The sequence below is a fragment of the Chinchilla lanigera genome, unplaced genomic scaffold (genome assembly GCF_000276665.1).
Source record: "Chinchilla lanigera isolate Chin_1 unplaced genomic scaffold, ChiLan1.0 scaffold00013, whole genome shotgun sequence".
In the NCBI taxonomy this organism is placed as follows: Eukaryota; Metazoa; Chordata; class Mammalia; order Rodentia; family Chinchillidae; genus Chinchilla; species Chinchilla lanigera.
This window is the reverse complement of record NW_004955414.1, coordinates 27936730-27954386: the sequence shown is the minus strand read 5'-3', so window position 1 is coordinate 27954386 and position 17657 is coordinate 27936730. Positions and strand designations below refer to the sequence as shown.

The following is a 17657-nucleotide window of genomic DNA, read 5'->3' as shown; positions in this document are numbered from 1 at the left end:
CTTTCTTTCTTTCTTTCTTTCTTTCTTTCTTTTTTCTTTTTCCTCCTCCCTTCCTTCCTTCTTTCCTCCCTCCCTCCCTCATTCATTCCTTCCTTCCTTCCTTCCTTCCTTCCTTCCTTCCTTCCTTCCTCCCTTATTTCCCCTGCCACCAAATGTGGTACTGGGGATTGAACCAAGGCCTTTGCACTGAGCTACATACCCAGCCCTTCAATTTTTTTTTTTAAATTTTGAGATAGGCTCTTGCTAAGGAACTAAATTGTCCCAGCTAGCCTTGAACTTGCAATTGTCCTGCCTCAGCCTCCCACAATGCTGAATGTACAGGTGTACACCACCATGCCCATGTCCATCTGAGAACTGTCCCAAGTTTTAGATATCATGGATATTCTTTTCTTTTTAAACATACTTGAATTTTTGATCAATATAATAATTATATATATTTATGAGGTACAAAGTGCTATTTCCATTCACTAATATGTGTTAATGATCAAGTCAGTCAGATCAAGTCAGATGGATATGCAATAGCATATCCATCACCTTAAACATTTATCATTTCTTTGTGGTGAGAGTATTCAAAATCCTCTTGTAGCTATTTTGATTTATTTAATAAAATATTGTTAATTGTATCTATCCTGCTGTAGCTATTTTGAAATATACAATATATTATTGTAAACTACATCCACCTCCTGGGGAAAAGGGCAAACTTATTCTTCCTGTCTGACTCTATTGTAGTGATGACGAGCCTCCCCCAATTCCTCCCCTCCCCGGCTTCTGGGAACCTCTATTCTGTTCTCAATTTCCATAAGATCAACATTTTAGATTCCACACATGGGTGAGATCAAGTAGTATTTATCTTTCTGGGCCTGGCTTATTTCACTTAGCATAATGTCCTCCAAGCCCGTCCACACTGTCACAATGACAGGATTTCATCCCTTTAATGGTGCAGTAGCATCCCCTGGCATATGCGTGCCACATTTTACTTATCCAGTCACTGGTGGATGGACACTACCTTGTTTCCACTTGTTGGCCACTGTGAATAGTGCTACACTGAACGTGGGAGGGCAGGTGTGTCTCTGACATACTGTCATTTCTTCCGGATGGAGACCCAGTAGTGGGATTATGGGATCACATGGTAGTTCTATTTTTAGTTTTTTGAGGAACCTCCGTACTGTTTTCCATAATGGCTGCAACAATTTATATTCCTGCCAACAATGTGTAAGGGTTCTATCGTGGGTATTCTTGGAGTTTTCTCCTGGCAGGTTAGATCTGAAATAGCCCCCAGAGCCTCCTGGGTTTGGAAGGTGATGGAATCTTAGGAGGATACAGCTGATTTGCCGTTGGGAGGTGGGAGCTGGTCGGAAGAGGTGGGTCACTGTGGGCATGACCTGGAAGGGCTTCTCTCTCTTCCTGGTCCTCCCTTGACTCTCTGCTTCCTGTTTTCATGAACAGCTCTTCCTCTGTCATGCTGCTCCATCCTGGAGCCAGCCAACAGCACACAGCCTGAAATTTCTAAAATGGGAGCCAAAGTAAACCTCTCCTGCTCTAAGTTGCAGGTGTCCAGTATTTCATCCTAGCAACGAGAAAGTGACTGAGACAGATGAACAAGCATACCTGTGAGGAGAATGATGTGGCATGTACTGATTTCCTATTACTGCTGTAGCAAGCGACTGCAAACCTGGTGGCCTAACGCAACGCAAATTCACTGTCTCACAGTTCCGGAGGTCAAAAGTCCAAACTTGGTCTCTCTGGGCTAAAATCCAAAGTGTAGGCATGGCTGCATTCTTTCCAGAGGCGTTACTGGAGAATCCTTTTAACTTGCTTTTTCCAGCTTCAGGGCCCTCTGCATTCTTTGGCTTATCGCCCTGCTTCAGTCAGTCCTGGCCGGATGAGCCCACATCCACTACATCACTCTGACTCTCCTGCCGTCCTCTTGCACTTAGAAGGAGCTGTGATTATGCTGGAGCTACCTGGATAATCTAGGACAATATCCCTATTTCAAGATCATAAATTTAAAATCTGTAAAGTTCCTGCTGACATGCAGGGTAACATGTGATCAGATTCCAGAATTGTCACGTAGACTTATTTTAGGGGGATACTATTTTGTCTACCACATGGGGTGTTAGCAGTCTTCAACTGCATTAGGTAAGGTCAGTGTTCCGAAGTGAACATCAATTCACATTCACACCAGCAGTTACTGTTGCCCCACATCTTTCCTAGCACTTGGTCATGTCAAACTTTGCCATTTTTGCCAGTGCTGGCTTCCGTACTCTACCTCCCAGGGCAATGCAGAAGAGGAGTTGACAGTTTCCTATTATCAGTCACAGACTAAGTCCCCAGGTGAACTGACCACTGGATCTATGCTGCCAACACCTGCCCTAGTCTGATCCCAACAGCATCGCCTGCCCTAGTCTAATCCCAGCTGTTACACTCCTCATGTTTTAGATATTCTACTGGGCTGCTGGTTATCCTGTGGACTTTAGTCCTTGCTGGTATTTAGATTTCTTCTGAGTCCCACCTGCCCATCATGAGCTCTTAGCTTCATCTGATGGAGTCTACTTGAGTGGTGCTAATGGGAGAGGCACATGGATCTGAAGACGTGTGCCACCTGAATAAAAAGCTAGCAGCTTCCTGCTGGTGTTTCAGCTGCTCTATTGGTTATGACCTTGACGCTGTCACTCTTCCCTTATGTTAGGTAGAATACTAAAAGGTCATGAAGCCGGGGCAGCAGAAGTCATCTGAGATGTAGACTCAAAGTTTCTAGGGGATTTTGAGGTCTAAGAGATCTCTGAAGGTCAAAGAAAAGAGCAAATAATGCATTTTCCTGATCTTAAAAGCATTTTGCCACAAAAATACTTCTACCACAGCTAATTTGATTTGGAGACACTCTCCGAGGATGAGCCACGTTGGCACCCTGTGTGAGGTCTGTGTTTACTGGGGACTTTTGCTGTCTAGGTGGAAGCCCAGACACACAGGGATGCTGGGATTCACTTTTCACCAGATCTGATTTCAAGTCTCCCAGTTTCAATTCTCCTCTGCGCACTGGAAATTTTCAGCACGGGCACCATGCCCAGTGTAACAACAAACAAAGCAGATGTGTTTTTCCATTCACTTTGCTCGGGAAGTTTCATATGAAGCAATTCAGTCTACTGCACAAGAAATCTCATCTAATGCTGAAATAGTCTCGTGGACTGACTGACATTGGGGAAATCACCTGTCCTAAGGGAAAGCAATGCCTGAACATCAAACTATCAGAGAGAGTATTTCCAGTCTGCAATCAGGAAGTTCCCCACGAAGCAGCTGAAGATGACAGCCGCCAAAGGGATGAATAGAACTCACCTTTTGGATCTCCTGCCCAAAGCAGGGTGCTCATCCTCGGCCCACAGGAAGCTACGCGTCCATTCCTAATAGCATTAGGATGGTCACAATGGCCTTGCCAGGGTGCCATAAATCATGCTAGAGGTCCTCCCCTAAAAGTGGCCCGGGGTTCAGGTGTGGTGGGAATGAACACAAATAAGAGGCTGACCTTTGTTGGCTGTCGCTGACAATGAGTCTCCAGGTGGGACTCAGGCGCACTCCTCCATCCCCGTGCCCACACACTGAACTTTTTCCTGATCCCCATGCTTCAGCCGAACTGTCACCATTGTCACCGAACTGTTCCTCACTGTATTCAGGCACAAGTGGTCCCACCTCCTCCATCCTCACAGCTTCACAGCATTCCCCTCTGTGGCTACAACAGTCATTCAGTGTGGGTGACTGCCGCGTCCTTTCTCCTCCCTGGTTGGCTGGAAGAGCCCTGAGGTTGGACATGGGCTCACCACTCTTTGTGTATCACAGTCTGCCAGGTCCCAAGCCTGCTAGACCCGAGCCCAGCCCCTCTGCGTGGAGGTCAGGGTGGAGGAGCTCAGAGCAGCGGTAGTAGGGGGGTGTCACGGTGTATCTCTGCTTGTCCCCTTGCTTTTAAATGACCAGGAAAGTGCAAGCTCATGGGCCCATGGCCAGCCTGCTCAGTGCCCCAATTTGACATAAACACACAGTATCTGTGACATAATCCTGACTCACCAGCACTGGGGAAAAGAATATTGAAGTCAGTGAGTGGTAGCGAAAATAAAGGTCTGTATTAAGAAGATTACTGAGTGAGACGCAGGTCCTCCTCCCAAAGGCACACACATACACAGCCAGGGTGAGCATTTCCCCCCAGTCTTAGCCAGTCAGCCCTTTGTAGTGCATAGATTCAACCAAGTGCAGCTCATTATATTCAAAAGCCAAAATTACATCTGTATGAACACTTACCTAAAGGCTTTTCTCTTGTCACTGTACCCTAAATGATAGTGTAACAACCATCTGCATAGCATTTACATTGTATCAGGAGTCACCTAGAGATGATTTAGTGTACAGGAGGATGTGCACGGGTTATATGCAAACACTGCGCTGTTTTCTGCTAGGAACTTGCACATCTGTGGATTTTGGTATCCTTGAGGATTCTTGGAACAGATCCTCCATGAATTGTAAGGATACAGCATCTGCAACCCAAACCCTGAAAATCAAGATTCATCCTTGGGGAGATGTGGAGCCAGTGAGGTTGCCCAACTGACTTCGAGGCTGAGTCCAGGGTTGTCTGAGAGTCCCCTGGTGCCGCCAGGCTGCACCCAGCTGCAGTTGGCAGTGCCCAGTACAGGGACAGAAGGACCTGGCAACCAGGCACAGGACAGTTCCTGCAGTAGCCCCTCAACTTGGCCCTGGCCCCATGTGTGGGATTTCACACCCTCTCATGCCGCATGAGTAGCAGCTCACCAAGGGTCTGCAGGATGGAGTGGCTACACCCAGCTGCCCTTCCCCTGGCACCCAACAGAGAAAGCTCTAGGAAGGAGACTTTCCCCTCTGCTACAAAACTGTAGCCTCTCCCTGCAGCCTGAATGCTAGCATGCAGGAAGAAGGCCTTGCCCTGTTGTCCTCAGCCCAGGAAAGGGCAACGTACCTTCTGGCCGTGGCTTTGGCTTTTCCAGCCCTCCATCTTGCATGAGCTCAAAGGCAAAGGAGACGTTCAAGACCTGGCAAGGGAGATGCCGTGCATTTGTCATTTGTTGCACACTCAGCCTAGACCCCCAGGTCTAGACCCTCCCCTAGAATCCTGGGAGGAGAAGGAGCCCAGCACTGGAGCCCGAGGGGAGAGGCTGAGCTAAGGAAGGAGAACACGGACACAGAAATAGACAGGCCTCACTGGAGCAGGCTTCCCTACCCCAGCCTGTTAGCGGAGGAACATTCTTCCTGTCCTGCCATGCTCCCGTGTCAATGGCCGGGACTTCAAGCTTGGGGACAACAGAGAACCACTGAGGAGCCTGAGATGGTGAGACATGTTCAAGAGGCAGATCTCTGCTTCAGACCAGCTGCCTCCTGTCGTGCGAGCGGGACAGGGTGGCTGATGGGAGGCCGTGAGAATGAGGCTGTGCGTGGGCCTGGGGTCTGAACAGCCTTGTGGCCACTGTCCCTGTCACGTCTGTGGGGGGAGATGAGGCTGGGTACTCAGCAGGAGCACAGGGTCAGGGGACCAGGGCGGTTTCAGGGGAGGGGGCGAGAGGGGCTGTTCAGGGGAATGAGCCCTGCCTCTGAGCACTGGAGATCTGGCAGAGAGGTGGCTTCCTGGGCAGCTCAGGGTGGGGAGGGCACCGGGTCACAGTGTGGGCTGGGCTACCCTCCATGTTGCCGCCCCCACCTACCTTCTGTTCAAAGCTGTCTGGAGTCAGGAAGAAGCTATGCAGGGGCACAAAGTAGCCCTCCAGGAGCCCCATGAGCAGCACCAGGTACACGCCGTCTGCAAACTGCAGGGGACAGCCAGGTGAGGGCACCCACCCTTAGTCTCCCAGCCAAGCTCCGTGCGGGGCTCGGCAGCTGCCCTGTCACCACCCCAAAGGCCATCTCTGGCCCGCAATCTGCCTTGAGGCAGGGAGGTCTGCTGACAGGAGCCATAAGCCTACGGTCCTGGGCTCACTGATAGCTCAGGGTAGATTCATGATCCTGGCATGGGGACAGAGTTGGGTCAAGCGTGGCTCCTGAGCATAAGGAGTGCACAGCCGGGGTGGCGGGGGAACTGCGGTGGAGGCGATGTGGCCGTGGGTCTGAAATGAAAAAGGTCGCCCAGGCCTGCTGAATGCATCAGGGAGGCTTCTGGAGGAAAGGAACCCTGTCCACACAGGAAGGACAAGGAGGGGTGGAGTCAGCTAGGGTGGGGTACAGGAAGGAAAGGTGGTGGTCAAGGTGAAGGCCCAAGGGGACTAGGGTGACTTCCGGTTTGAGAAGAGAGAGTGCTGGTGTCCTATAAGGCATCCTCCTTTCCTCTGTCTCATTTCCTCCCTGCTCGGGAGGCAAACGTGGTGGGGCTTGGGAGCTGGGCCTCTGGGGTTCCAGTTCTAGAATCACGCCTTGCTAGCTCAGAGACTTGTAACTTCTCTGCTCCTCCTTTTTCTTATCTGTAACATGCGCACAACACAGTAGGGTCTCTACCGCATTACAGGACTAAAGCAGTTAACACACTCAAGGTGTTTGTGAATGCCTAGGCACCCAGGCAGCACGTAATAAATATTAACTCTCGCTGTGATGGTCCGGGAAAACAACAACCCAGTCAGGACTCGACCTCTGAGCTTTCGAGGCCAGGCAGCACTGTGGCAGGGTGAGAGCTGTGGCACACGGCTTGCAGCCCAGTCGCTTCCTGGACAGCAGAGCAGGTTGCGAGGCTTAGAGGGCAGGCCGTGGGGGGACGGCTGGGTGACTTGGAAACAGTCAGCGCTCCAGGTGTGGAGGCTCCTGGAGTGGCCCGAGGTCAGTGCACATCTGAAGTTCTAGAACTTTTCAGAGGTGGCTGGGCCACCACTGTGTCTGCTAACAATAGTTGCTGGAGTTCACAGAGGCTGAATGTCTTGGCCTCCCTGCTCTCAGCTCAGGAAGATTAAAGGACCTAGACACGGGGCTGGGCGTGTGCTTGCTGAGCTTTTGTGGGGTGACTGGCTGGGTGCTGGGGCTAATGCCATGACCGGGGCAGTGCCTCCCTGCCTCCATGGAGCCCTTGGGTGGGTAGGACCTGCGCATGACTCATCTCACACCACCCAGGGTGGACGCAGGAGAGCGGATCTCAGACTGTGTCGAAACCAGTGCCCTCCTGCTGGGGGCCAGGCAACTAGCTGTGGCCAGAATAGGCTAGAACAAAAGAGTCCCATCTGTGAGCCCACAAGGGACCTTGGGCCAGGGGCAGGTGACTGAGAGCCCAAGGCCAGCCCCAGACTGCTCCCCACCTGCAGTAGCTAGTTCTGCCCATGGGGTGGGAACAGCAGGCAACACCCACAAACACTGGAGTACCAGGGAATGACTCCCCTTGAACACCGAGGGGAAGCTTCAGAGCCCATCTGAGCCTTGCCCAGGAAACCCCTTTCCAGAATGTTCCTTATTTTCCAAGAGAGGGTAGAAGGCTCACTGTAGAGTCCAGACACACATGGGGACAACTCAGAGAGAGACCCTGCGGTCACCTTTACAAAAGATGAGAGGCACCCACGGCCTTGGAAGAAAACAGAAATTCAGCCAGAACGAGAGGACGTGAGAGTGAGGGTACACTGTGTCAGGGAGTCGTTATTAGGGTTGGGGATGTAGCTCAGTGGTAGAGCAAAGCCCTGGATTCAATCCCAGCAATACACACACACACACACACACACACACACACACACACACACAAATTGTTAAGCATAAATATAGACATAGATAGAAAAGGGATGATGTAGCAGGTTCTAGTCAGGAGATGGAGTGGGTATCACCTTCATGAGGCCATCCCAGTAACGGGGCTACCGGGGACAAATGCCATCACGTGAGGGGCACTGAGAGGAACACATGTCACCTGGGGAGGGCTGTTACTGACATGTCATTGTGAGGACAGAGGCCAAGGAACGTTCTATAAGCCAACGGGCTAGCACTCTTCCAAAATGCCAGCATTTTGCCAGAAAGGCCAAGCTGTTCTAAAGAGGCTGAGATGTGGCAACTAAAGGCAGGTGGCACAGCTGGCACAGCAGGAAGAGAGTGTTTTCGCCAACCGCGTGGTGCGCCATTTCAGTTGGTCAAAACCAGCCACACAGTCAGGCGTGGTGTCATAGGCCTGTAATCTCAGCGTTCCAGGAGGCAGAGGCAGGAGACTCATAAATTCAAGGACACTGCCTATTGAAAATTCATATAATTCAGTCTAACAGATAAACAGGTTGCATCAATGTCAGCTGCCAGCACTTAATAATCATGTTGTGATTAGCTAAGAGATTATATTTATTCTTAAGAGATGTAGGTGAAATATTTAGGGATGAAGCAGGGTTGTGTGGCCAAATGCGAACAGTCATGTACCCAGGTGAAGAATATGTGGTGTTCGTCCCCGTAACTTCCCAATACAAACAGCTGGGGAAGTTCTAGAGTGATTCTAGCCAGTTCAGCCCCGTGAGCTTCCAGGAGAGAGCCCCACGCCTGCCCCCTCAGTACAGAAAGCTGGGTCAGTGCCATGCACACTCTCCTGGCCCGTGGGGTTGGTGCGCTGCCACCCACCTGGGTTTCTAGTTCTGTGACCTCTAGGTTCAGTTTATTCAGGTGCTTGTTCACGAATGTGATGAGCGTCTGAAAGAAGCATAGGGCACTTAGAATAAGACTAAGGTGAGCGCCAGGGAGGGGGTTGCCCTGGGAGCTTGTGAGGACCAGCAGCCCATGCAAGGACCTGGGGCTTGTGGGGGAGGCTTGGGCTTTGTGCTTCATGCCCCACGTGGTACAGGGGAGAGAGGGACAGGGAAGTTCCAAGAGGCAGGGTGACAGGTAGGATGTCTGAGCCCAGGGTTGGTGGCCAAAGGTAGACAAGGAAGATAAGTGATCAGCTGGGTCCCTCCTCCCAGCCCCTCCTTTGGTGGTGCAGCTGCCCATGACCAGGGTCAGGGCAGTGCTGTGTGAGGGTCAGGGAAGGCTGGAGTCAGGCGGGTGAACGGTGAGATGGGCATCGATGGGCAAGGAAGGGGACTGGGTGAGGTGCTGCTGAGAGTAGACAGGTGTGTGAACATAGGGGACCCCCACGCTTGCAGGGACAGGTTGTCCTAATGTCCTGCTGCACCCCACCACCCTCACTCCCTCTAGCCGCCTCATTCTACCTTTTTTACCACATTGAGTTTGTCTGGCGCGTGGTCAAACAAGGTGTCAAAGGCATCACGTTCTGAAAGAAGCAAACATCATAACATGGAGCGCATGGGGAGGGCTAGTGTTGGGAACACCCAGCACTTGCAGACCATGAGCCTTTAAAAGCACATGCACAGCTACTGTGGGGAATGCTTTGGGGAGCAGGGGGGTGCTGGGAACTTTGGACTCTGGGATTGGGCTAAGCTGAGCTGGGTTCTTTCCCATGCGATGTTTTTCTGAGTGTCTGCCCTTCACTGGGCTGAGAAGGGAGCATTATTGAGGAGTGTGACCCAGGAAAAGTCCTTTGTCTTCACTGCGGCTGTTCCACTGTATCATGATGTAATCATATCTCTAAAGCGCTCCTGACACTCTTTGGAGGTAGACTGTGACTTGAATATCCACTCACGTCACCCCCTAATTTTCTAAAACAGGAGAGCCAAGACGAACACCCTAGTAGAAGACATAGATATGAGGACAGGGACTTGGTGAGCCCCAGGACAGAATATGAATGCTTTCTCCTCTGGACCTGGGTCATGTCAACCCATTGTACCTCAGTTTCCTCTGCTGTCACGTATCATCTGAAAAGTACATTTCCCCCAGGTCTGTCATGAGACATATGCTCAGGCTCTATACACTCCAACATGCTCTACCGATGTGCACTGTTTTAGCATGATTAAAATATTTCAAAGTATTACCTATAATGAACATCAGGCTACTAGAACAGCCAGGTCATGTATCCTACCAGGATGCTTAGAACATGCACAGCTGCCATGTTCTCAGAATCAAGGGGTGAAAAGTGGAGGGGACCGGATGCAGGGACGGGGAGGTGTCCAGCCTGAGGGCACGGGTTCCTGTCAGGTGTCAGGCAGCTTCCCTGGAATCACTCCTTTCTCCTCACTGTGGGTATCACGACATAGTCATAGTTCTAAAGTGTCTCTGAAGCTTTTTGGAGGTGCAGGGTTATCTGAATATCCAACTGCTTTACCCCCTAATTTTTAAAAACAGGAAAGCCAAGACAAACATGGCAATGGGCAAAGCAGAGACTGCTAGAAAGGTGACTTCTGACATTCATGGACCTTAGAGAGTCCAAAGTCCTAGGAAAGGGGAGAGGCAGGAGCGGTGATGAGGGAATAGGGAGCAGAGAGAGGGGACAGTCCCTGAGTGTGTTCAGGCACCTCTTTCTGTATTTCCACAACATGCACAGGGCAAAATGGACCTGTAGGCACCAGGACAGTGCAGACTTAGGAAGCCGCTGCTTCCCACCAGTCAGCTGTCCCCGTCCCCTGCCCCCCCTCCGCCACTCCACCACCCCAGCCAGCCATGTCACCAGGCTGGTGCAGTCCCAACATCAGGCAGCACGCTTAACGCCTGCTCTCCCCAGCTGCTGCAGAATTAGTCAGCACCTGCCCCAGCAAGGCCAGGTGACAGACCATGCAACTCACCATGCCTTCCGGAAAGAGCTCTGGAAAAAAAAAGAGAAAGCAGCATGACTATCCTGCGAGAGGACCTTCCATTCAGGCTAGGAGCCTGCTCCTCCCTGCCTGCCACCAGCTCATCCTTGCTCAAGGAGCTCAAAAAGCCTCCTTTGGTTGGCATTTCAGCCTGCGCTGTCTCCAATTATTGAGACTTCACTATATTGCCACCTCTGTCTCCCTCCACCACACAGATATACTGGGATTAACGAAGTCTGGCATAGTGATGCTTACCAGATTATTTTTTTGTATTAAATAAAAGCACATTATTGCTTGCATATTGGACATGGGCTGAGGAGTCCAAACCAGAGAATTAGGATTCTTTGGAGCAGAGATCAAGCACCCCCACCTGTGTGGAGCTTCCTTGCCCCGGTTGCTATTAGCAACTGCCCGGGGAGGTCAGCTTTGTGTCTCTGTCTATCCTGTCCCCCAGCCGCACCTGCCAGTGATGCAGGATAGGTTTCTTCCAAGGGGGCAGGAATGGAACCACACTTGTATCAGAGCAGGGGTAAAATCTTACGAGCATAAACACAGAAACAGATCACTTAGTTACTTAGTTTTAAACCCCACTGAATCTTTTATTTATTTAATTAATTTACTTTTTGGTTGTACGTCTGACTTGGACCTGGACAAGCTACTGAACCTTCCTAGGCTACAGGTCACTTTATCTCTAAAGTTAGGGTGACAGTGGTAGACACCTCAGTCAGACCTTGTGAGCACTGACGACCTAGAAAGGATTTGGCAGTAAATAGTCAAAACATGTTTTTTCCCCATCAATATCTTTTTGGTTCTCAAGATTCTTAAAGCATTGGTGTAGCCATCTGTATACCAATTGCCTGCTACGTGATAACTAGCACATAGAGCCCTGGGAAGAATCACGACCTTGGAGTTAATGGTTAGATAGACCAAGGATACCATATCCTTATTCAGCCCTGGGCTATGGGGCTTTGAGGGTGTAAGCATTGCTTCACAGGTTTAAAATGAGTATCAATAGATGCAAAAGCACTTAAAACTCATGCTGTGTTGCCACTCATTTTATGTCCTTGTGGTAGAGATGGCAGAGAGGAGGAGCACAGAAAGCATGATATGTGGCCAAGAGACGATTATGGAATTGGAAGCCTTATGCCTCTTGATTCAGGAGATTCCCCCAGCCACGCTCCTCTCTGGGCTGTCTTCCTGTTGTCCAGAAGATCAAAGATTGGACAGCTACAAGCATGGCATGAGGTGGGGAGGGATGAGATAGGACGCTGAGGAATTCTGTCCCATCCCAGCAAGCCTGATTCGGCAGCTTTGCTCCTAACCAACACCAAGATTCAGTGTGCCCTGTGGATCGTGTGACCCTCCAGCCACTAAAACTGGCCCTTTGAGCAGGCCATTTGACAGGGTCTCCATAGCCATAAACGGAGGATCTTGGGAAGGAACATTCACATCGCTGTCCCCTATGCTTGGCCTGAAATGCCCAACTCCCAGAATCTTCTTAAGACACATCGATGGCCTAGACAGAGCCCCAGAATCTTGTCACCCATGGCTGGAGGTGGAAGGGAGCTTTGTAATGACAGGCAAGGCTAGGAATGGGTCAGCTGTGATGGGAAAAGCAGGAAGGGCAGCTATAAAAGACAGGGACAGGAGAACAGAACTGACACTGCAATGAATCCTCACCTTTCTCTGGGCTAGGAAATGCTCTCCACTCAGATAAGGACACCGAGGCTGACAGGCTCACTGACTCAAGGCAGGCCAGCTAACGGGTAGGTCCCTGTTCTTTCCACTGTGCTCGCTCTTCTTCAAGAGGGACAGAGAAGAAAGCTGGGTGGACTGGGAAGACTGCAAAGTAACCTTGCCTGGTTGTGTGTGTGGCCTGGGCTCAGGGCCTGCCCAACAGTCTCAAATCTACACACCAATCTGTTCTTTCTGCTTCAGAACAAAATTCTGGTTCTCCACAGTAAGCCTTTTGTATGTCCTGATACTCTACTTTCTAAAGGTAATGGGAAAAGAAAACACCTCAAACCAACAAAAACCAAAAGGACAGCTCTAAGGTAGAGAGGGGCTTTCTGGGTCATGGCAGATGACCAACAAAATCAGATTCAGAAAAGGAAGAAAACGTCCTTTTCAAGGTTAACAATTTAAATTCCAGCCCATGTTTATGGCGTGACGATTTCATGCTGGTTGGCTTTTTTGGGTATGCTTTCTCCTGGAGTGCCACAAAATTAGAATTTTTCAATCATCGTTAATTCCCCTCTCCCCATTTCCCCACCCAAGTTTGTACCTTAAGCATTGAGAGGCATGTTTTGAATGCATGGAAAAGGCTAAACTCTAATCATTGGCTGCAGTCTAATCCCTCCTGCAATCCCAATAAATGAAAACTAAATATCAGCAAATGGATGAATTTCAGAGAAACATCTGTGTTCCATTACAGACTCGCTGGCAACAATAGTGTTGACATACTCTGTGTTACCAGTTATTTCCTCTTGGATTTGCCGAGACTGGAGGATTCCTTCTCGTTTCTGAAATGGGGGCGGGGAGAGGGGTTGGGAGGAGAAGAGAAAAAAATGTTTTAGAAAAATATAGAAAAATTGATTGGCATTCCCGACACGGAGAAAGTTACCGGTGAGTAGTTAAGAAACCTACCCAGTGATGAGATAACGCTAGAAGCAAAAAGAAGCCTTGAGTTTTGGGGGCCTGGATTGTACCATTAGGATTTAAGTGCAGTTAGTGTTTAGTCCAAAGAAGTAGGCTGTTTCTTGGATGGTGAGTCTCTCCTTGCTTTATTGGAAGACACTGTGCTGGCAGCAACTGCTGGCCTCCTGGAGTAATCCGCAGTCAACCGAAGGGAAGGCCAGGGTGTGCCTGCCCTCCAGCTGGGGCTGCAGAGGGAGGCTGAGAAACACTTTTAACTGAGGGGTTGGATGGAAGAACTGAGGCCAGCTTGGAGAATTCAGACAGAGGTAGAGGGATTTTATTTTTTTCTTTTTCTTTGGTTTTCAGCTGATAAATATGGGAGCTTTTAGGTAAGTAGTACAATCCTCACCTGCCCAGCTAGCTATCCTTCCATCACCTGCCCACCCCGCCACCCCGCCGTTCACGCTTCTTTCTTTATCTCATTAAGCAGCACCTTCTACATACATGTGTTGAGCTGGAACAAGTACTGGGGAGCATATGACATGGTTTCAAGCCCTGAGGAACTCAGTGAAATGGCAGAGATGAAGTCAGCCTGGGAGAATGGTTGCCCCTAAACAATCCCGGTTTGTGCCGGATGTCCTGGCTTAATGGTTAATAGGACCCCCCTCTCTCTCCCTCAGAAGTGTTGTGGGTAGTAAATGAGGTGGTCACTCTCTGCCAAGAGGATGTGCTGGACATAGGACAGGGGTGCACTAGCGGAGAAGGGAGACCTTCCAAAGGGATGGAGTGAGATCTTTCAGGGAAGCTAGGAAGTGACTAGGCCAAAAGGCAGGGTCGGGATAGCCTGAATGTGTGCATGAGGCCATCTGGAGGGAAGGTGGCCATCAAGGTGGCCACCTCTTTGTGTATGCATGGGGGGATCAACAAAGGAGTGTCAGGGCCTGTAAGCCTTTCGGATGGGTGCCAAAGAGGAGGGCCACTCTACCAGGTCCCCACAGAGCCAGACCCAGACACTTACAGGACCGTCTGGGCCGGGCACCCAGATGGATGAGAGGGTGAACTCATCTTCCCAAGGCTGAGATGAGTGTGAACAAAGGGCTTCTGAGTGTGGCTCAACCGAAACACTGAAACCCCGAGAAGCCCTTGGAAGCCTCCTGCCCAAATGTCCAGCAATGGCCCCTCACATCCCCAATAGCCAGAGATGCGAGCATCTTTGCAAAACATGTCCAGAAGGAAAGGCAGAGCAAGGCGAGGCCAAGACTGCTTGGAATAGATGGGGAATGCATTACCAAGGCAAAAGAGAAACCGAGGGAGAGAGAAAATGAAAGGGGACCAGGCAAAGACAGATCAGGACTTGGTCCACGCTTGGTTTGAAAACATTACAAATTTTATACATGGGGTTAATGGAATCCTTGTCTCATGAGGCCATTCACACACATAAAGCCTCATCTGTACATTCACGCAGAATTGAACCCTTGTATGTGGAATGGAAAAGAAATTTGGGTTCAGCGGCCCTGCACTAAGCATCCTTACTCAGCGGGTCATTGTTTGTGCCCTAGGGAGTTCCTTCTACAGCTCCCTCGTGACTTCCGGCCAGTTCTGGGTCCTGCTTCTGTGCCTGTTTGTCTGATAAAGCAAAACACCCTGGGAAACCTACCACACACGGATGCCACTTTACACAGCGTACCCTCGTTCCCCGTGTCCTCATGCAAACAAAACTGCCTGCAGGAGAAATTCAGCCAACAACAGCCTTCTGGTGGCCTGAAGTTGAGCTCAAAATAAGGCACAGGATGGGGGCTTGCTTCAAGATAGCCCCCCATCTTCCTGCTGAAATCTGTAATCCACTTTTAAATTTTTGTCTGTAGAATTCCAAGAGGTATATTTTAGGATGCGTATTAGCCATTTTTCAAGCTGGTAAGAAACATACTAAGATGTTCAATAAATTAATGAACAAAGAATCAAAATGGACTGTCAGAAAAGAAATGCTATAAAAGGTTAGTTTGCATAAAAGCATTTCTCTCCCTGGACAACGGGAGGGAAATAGGCCTGAATAAAATGACAGCGTGTTTACTCACGGAAACAATTTAAAACATTTTTCAATGTTAGTGATAACGAAAAATATTCTTTCATGAGCTGCTCCAGGAATCTATTTTTTTTTTTTTTTTTATTAACAAACTACTTTTTAAGAGCTGTTCCTGGTTCACCGTAAATTGGAAGGAAGCGGTACCTCTTTCACCGAGGAACTTGCACTGACATGTTACTGTCACTCAGAGCCTGTGGTTTACGTGAGGGTTCACTCTTGGTGGGGCACAGTCCATGGCTTTGGACAAAGCTATCTGCCACTGTAGTACTGTACATAATCATTTCACTGCCTTAAAAGCCCCCAGTGTTTTACCTTATCATCCTTCTCTCCTTGAGGATAGTTTTAAAAAACATTATTACATGGATTCATGTATCATTGGCTGGTAAGACTAACGAAATGGAGACGGCCTGGGTTCTTTAAGAAGATTCCTGTCCCAGGACGCTGGGTTGGCTGTACGTCCACAGCAGCCAGAAAGGACAGCACTGCATCTGGTACAGGTGAAGGGCGCGGTAAGCGTGACAGTTCAAACCCGCTAGCCATCCACGCTTCAATTCTGTTTCCTGTAGTTTTGTGCTGTCTGCTCACTGCCCTCTCTGCTTCCTACTTGTAATCTGGGCCAAGGTGTCATCTGCCTATCCTGTTACCTCGGCGGTTAGCAGATTTAAGTCCCCAGACGGTGTGGAAGAAATACTTTTTCCCTAGGGCACGGCTGATCAGTGAGTTGGGAGCACGTTGTGTCCTCCCGCCCTGTTAACATCTGATCCCTGAAAGCTCAGCTGCAAGTGCTTTTGGCCTGGAAAGTGGCCTGGCCAGATCAGGCAAAGTTTATGAGCCCTCAGGGCTTTCCCTCACCCAGGGAAGGCAGAGCTGCTATCTTCTCCTCTATTCCAGAACTCTGGACAGCCCTGGAGAGCAGGGAGCTGCTGGTACAGAGAGCTCTCCCTTGTTGCATGTTTATTTGGAAGAGCACAGAAACAAGCAAACAAAATGATGACCTTTTGCTAAATGGGCTGGAAAATAAAATTGCATTTGAGTATTTAATGGGGTTAGGAGCAGAGTGAGATAGTCACGGGGAGGGAGGACACCCTCATTGTGGAAATTACACAGCCCTATGTGAATGGAAATTCCATCCAACAATCTGGATCCATTGACTTGAGTCCCAGCTGTGATTTGCTGGGCGGGCGAGCAGCAGCAGTGCCTCCAGTCCAGGCATGGTCAGTTGCAAGCTCTCCCTTTCTTTCTCACATGCATGCACACGCACACATGCACACACACACACTTGCATGCTCCCTTACCTGATACATAGCTACTTGCCCTGATACCAGTGCGTCATTTGTTATTCCTCCAAATTATGACTCTCCGTGGCTTACAGAGTGCCTTGCACACTCCTGTATACAAATGCACATGCACCCACATACACACAGACAACTTCCCTCCTAACCTCACTAGCCACACCTCACAAACATACAGCACACAGTGCAGAGTCACCCAACAAAAGCACATAAACCCCAGGCACAACCTCACACAAAGCTATATGGTGTACAGGCACACACTTTTCCATCCATTGCACACTTGTCAGGGATAAACCAGCGTTCATCAGAAAGCTCGTGCACATGCCTCACCACACACAGCACGTCTAAGCACACTCAGCATCCATGCAGCCATTCCTCCGTCTAACCTAAGTGTCTTAGCCATCATGGGAACTCAGGATCCACAACACCTTAAAGGTGCACACGTGAGTAGTGGTGTCTGTCTTACCTGGACCACAACCACTTGGATGGAAACATGGTCTGGGAGTCGGATTGGTGCCCGGAAATACTGAGACAGGGCGACCAGCAGATGCAAGATGGCCACCAGGCTCTTGGCATGAACAGCTGAAAGGGAAGAGGATTTTAAAATTAGAGCATCTTCTGCTAGGTTCTAGGCAATATAAGCAGATATTCAAAATGGAGCAATACCATACCCAGTGCCCCTTTATTCTACTCTAAAGTTCAGGGGATACCCTTGGTCATCATGCACCAACTCCTGGGACCCCTCACCTCTTAGCCATATCTCATGGAGTGCTTCCTGGGTCCTATTATTGCTGGATTTCCAGTAGGGAGCTCTTCTACCTCAACCCCAAGTCCCAATCAGGACCCTAACATCCCTGAATTTTCAGCTCAGACCAGCTTGCCCTAGCCCCATCCCCTGGCCACTCCATTCAAGTATCCATGAGCAGGTCTGCTCTGCACCCTCTCCCTTCCCACTTGACTGGAGACTCTGGATTATCACCACTTCCCCTACCCAACACTGTTCACAATGCAGACCCTTAATAA

The 17657-nt window shown here is 49.7% G+C and overlaps 1 protein-coding gene across 1 annotated transcript in view; it reads right to left on the bottom strand.

Annotated features, from left to right (window-relative positions):
* The window catches only part of Parva (parvin, alpha), a 146999-nt gene that overhangs the window by 6357 nt on the left and 122985 nt on the right, over nt 1-17657 (bottom strand). Inside the window, exons 6-12 of the mRNA XM_005380302.2 lie at nt 17101-17216; nt 13086-13144; nt 10614-10633; nt 9147-9208; nt 8560-8628; nt 5712-5813; nt 4973-5045 (exon numbers count right to left, since the gene is read on the bottom strand). Of these exons, the coding sequence (XP_005380359.2) occupies nt 4973-5045; nt 5712-5813; nt 8560-8628; nt 9147-9208; nt 10614-10633; nt 13086-13144; nt 17101-17216 (501 nt within the window). The remainder of the gene's footprint in view (nt 1-4972; nt 5046-5711; nt 5814-8559; nt 8629-9146; nt 9209-10613; nt 10634-13085; nt 13145-17100; nt 17217-17657) is intronic.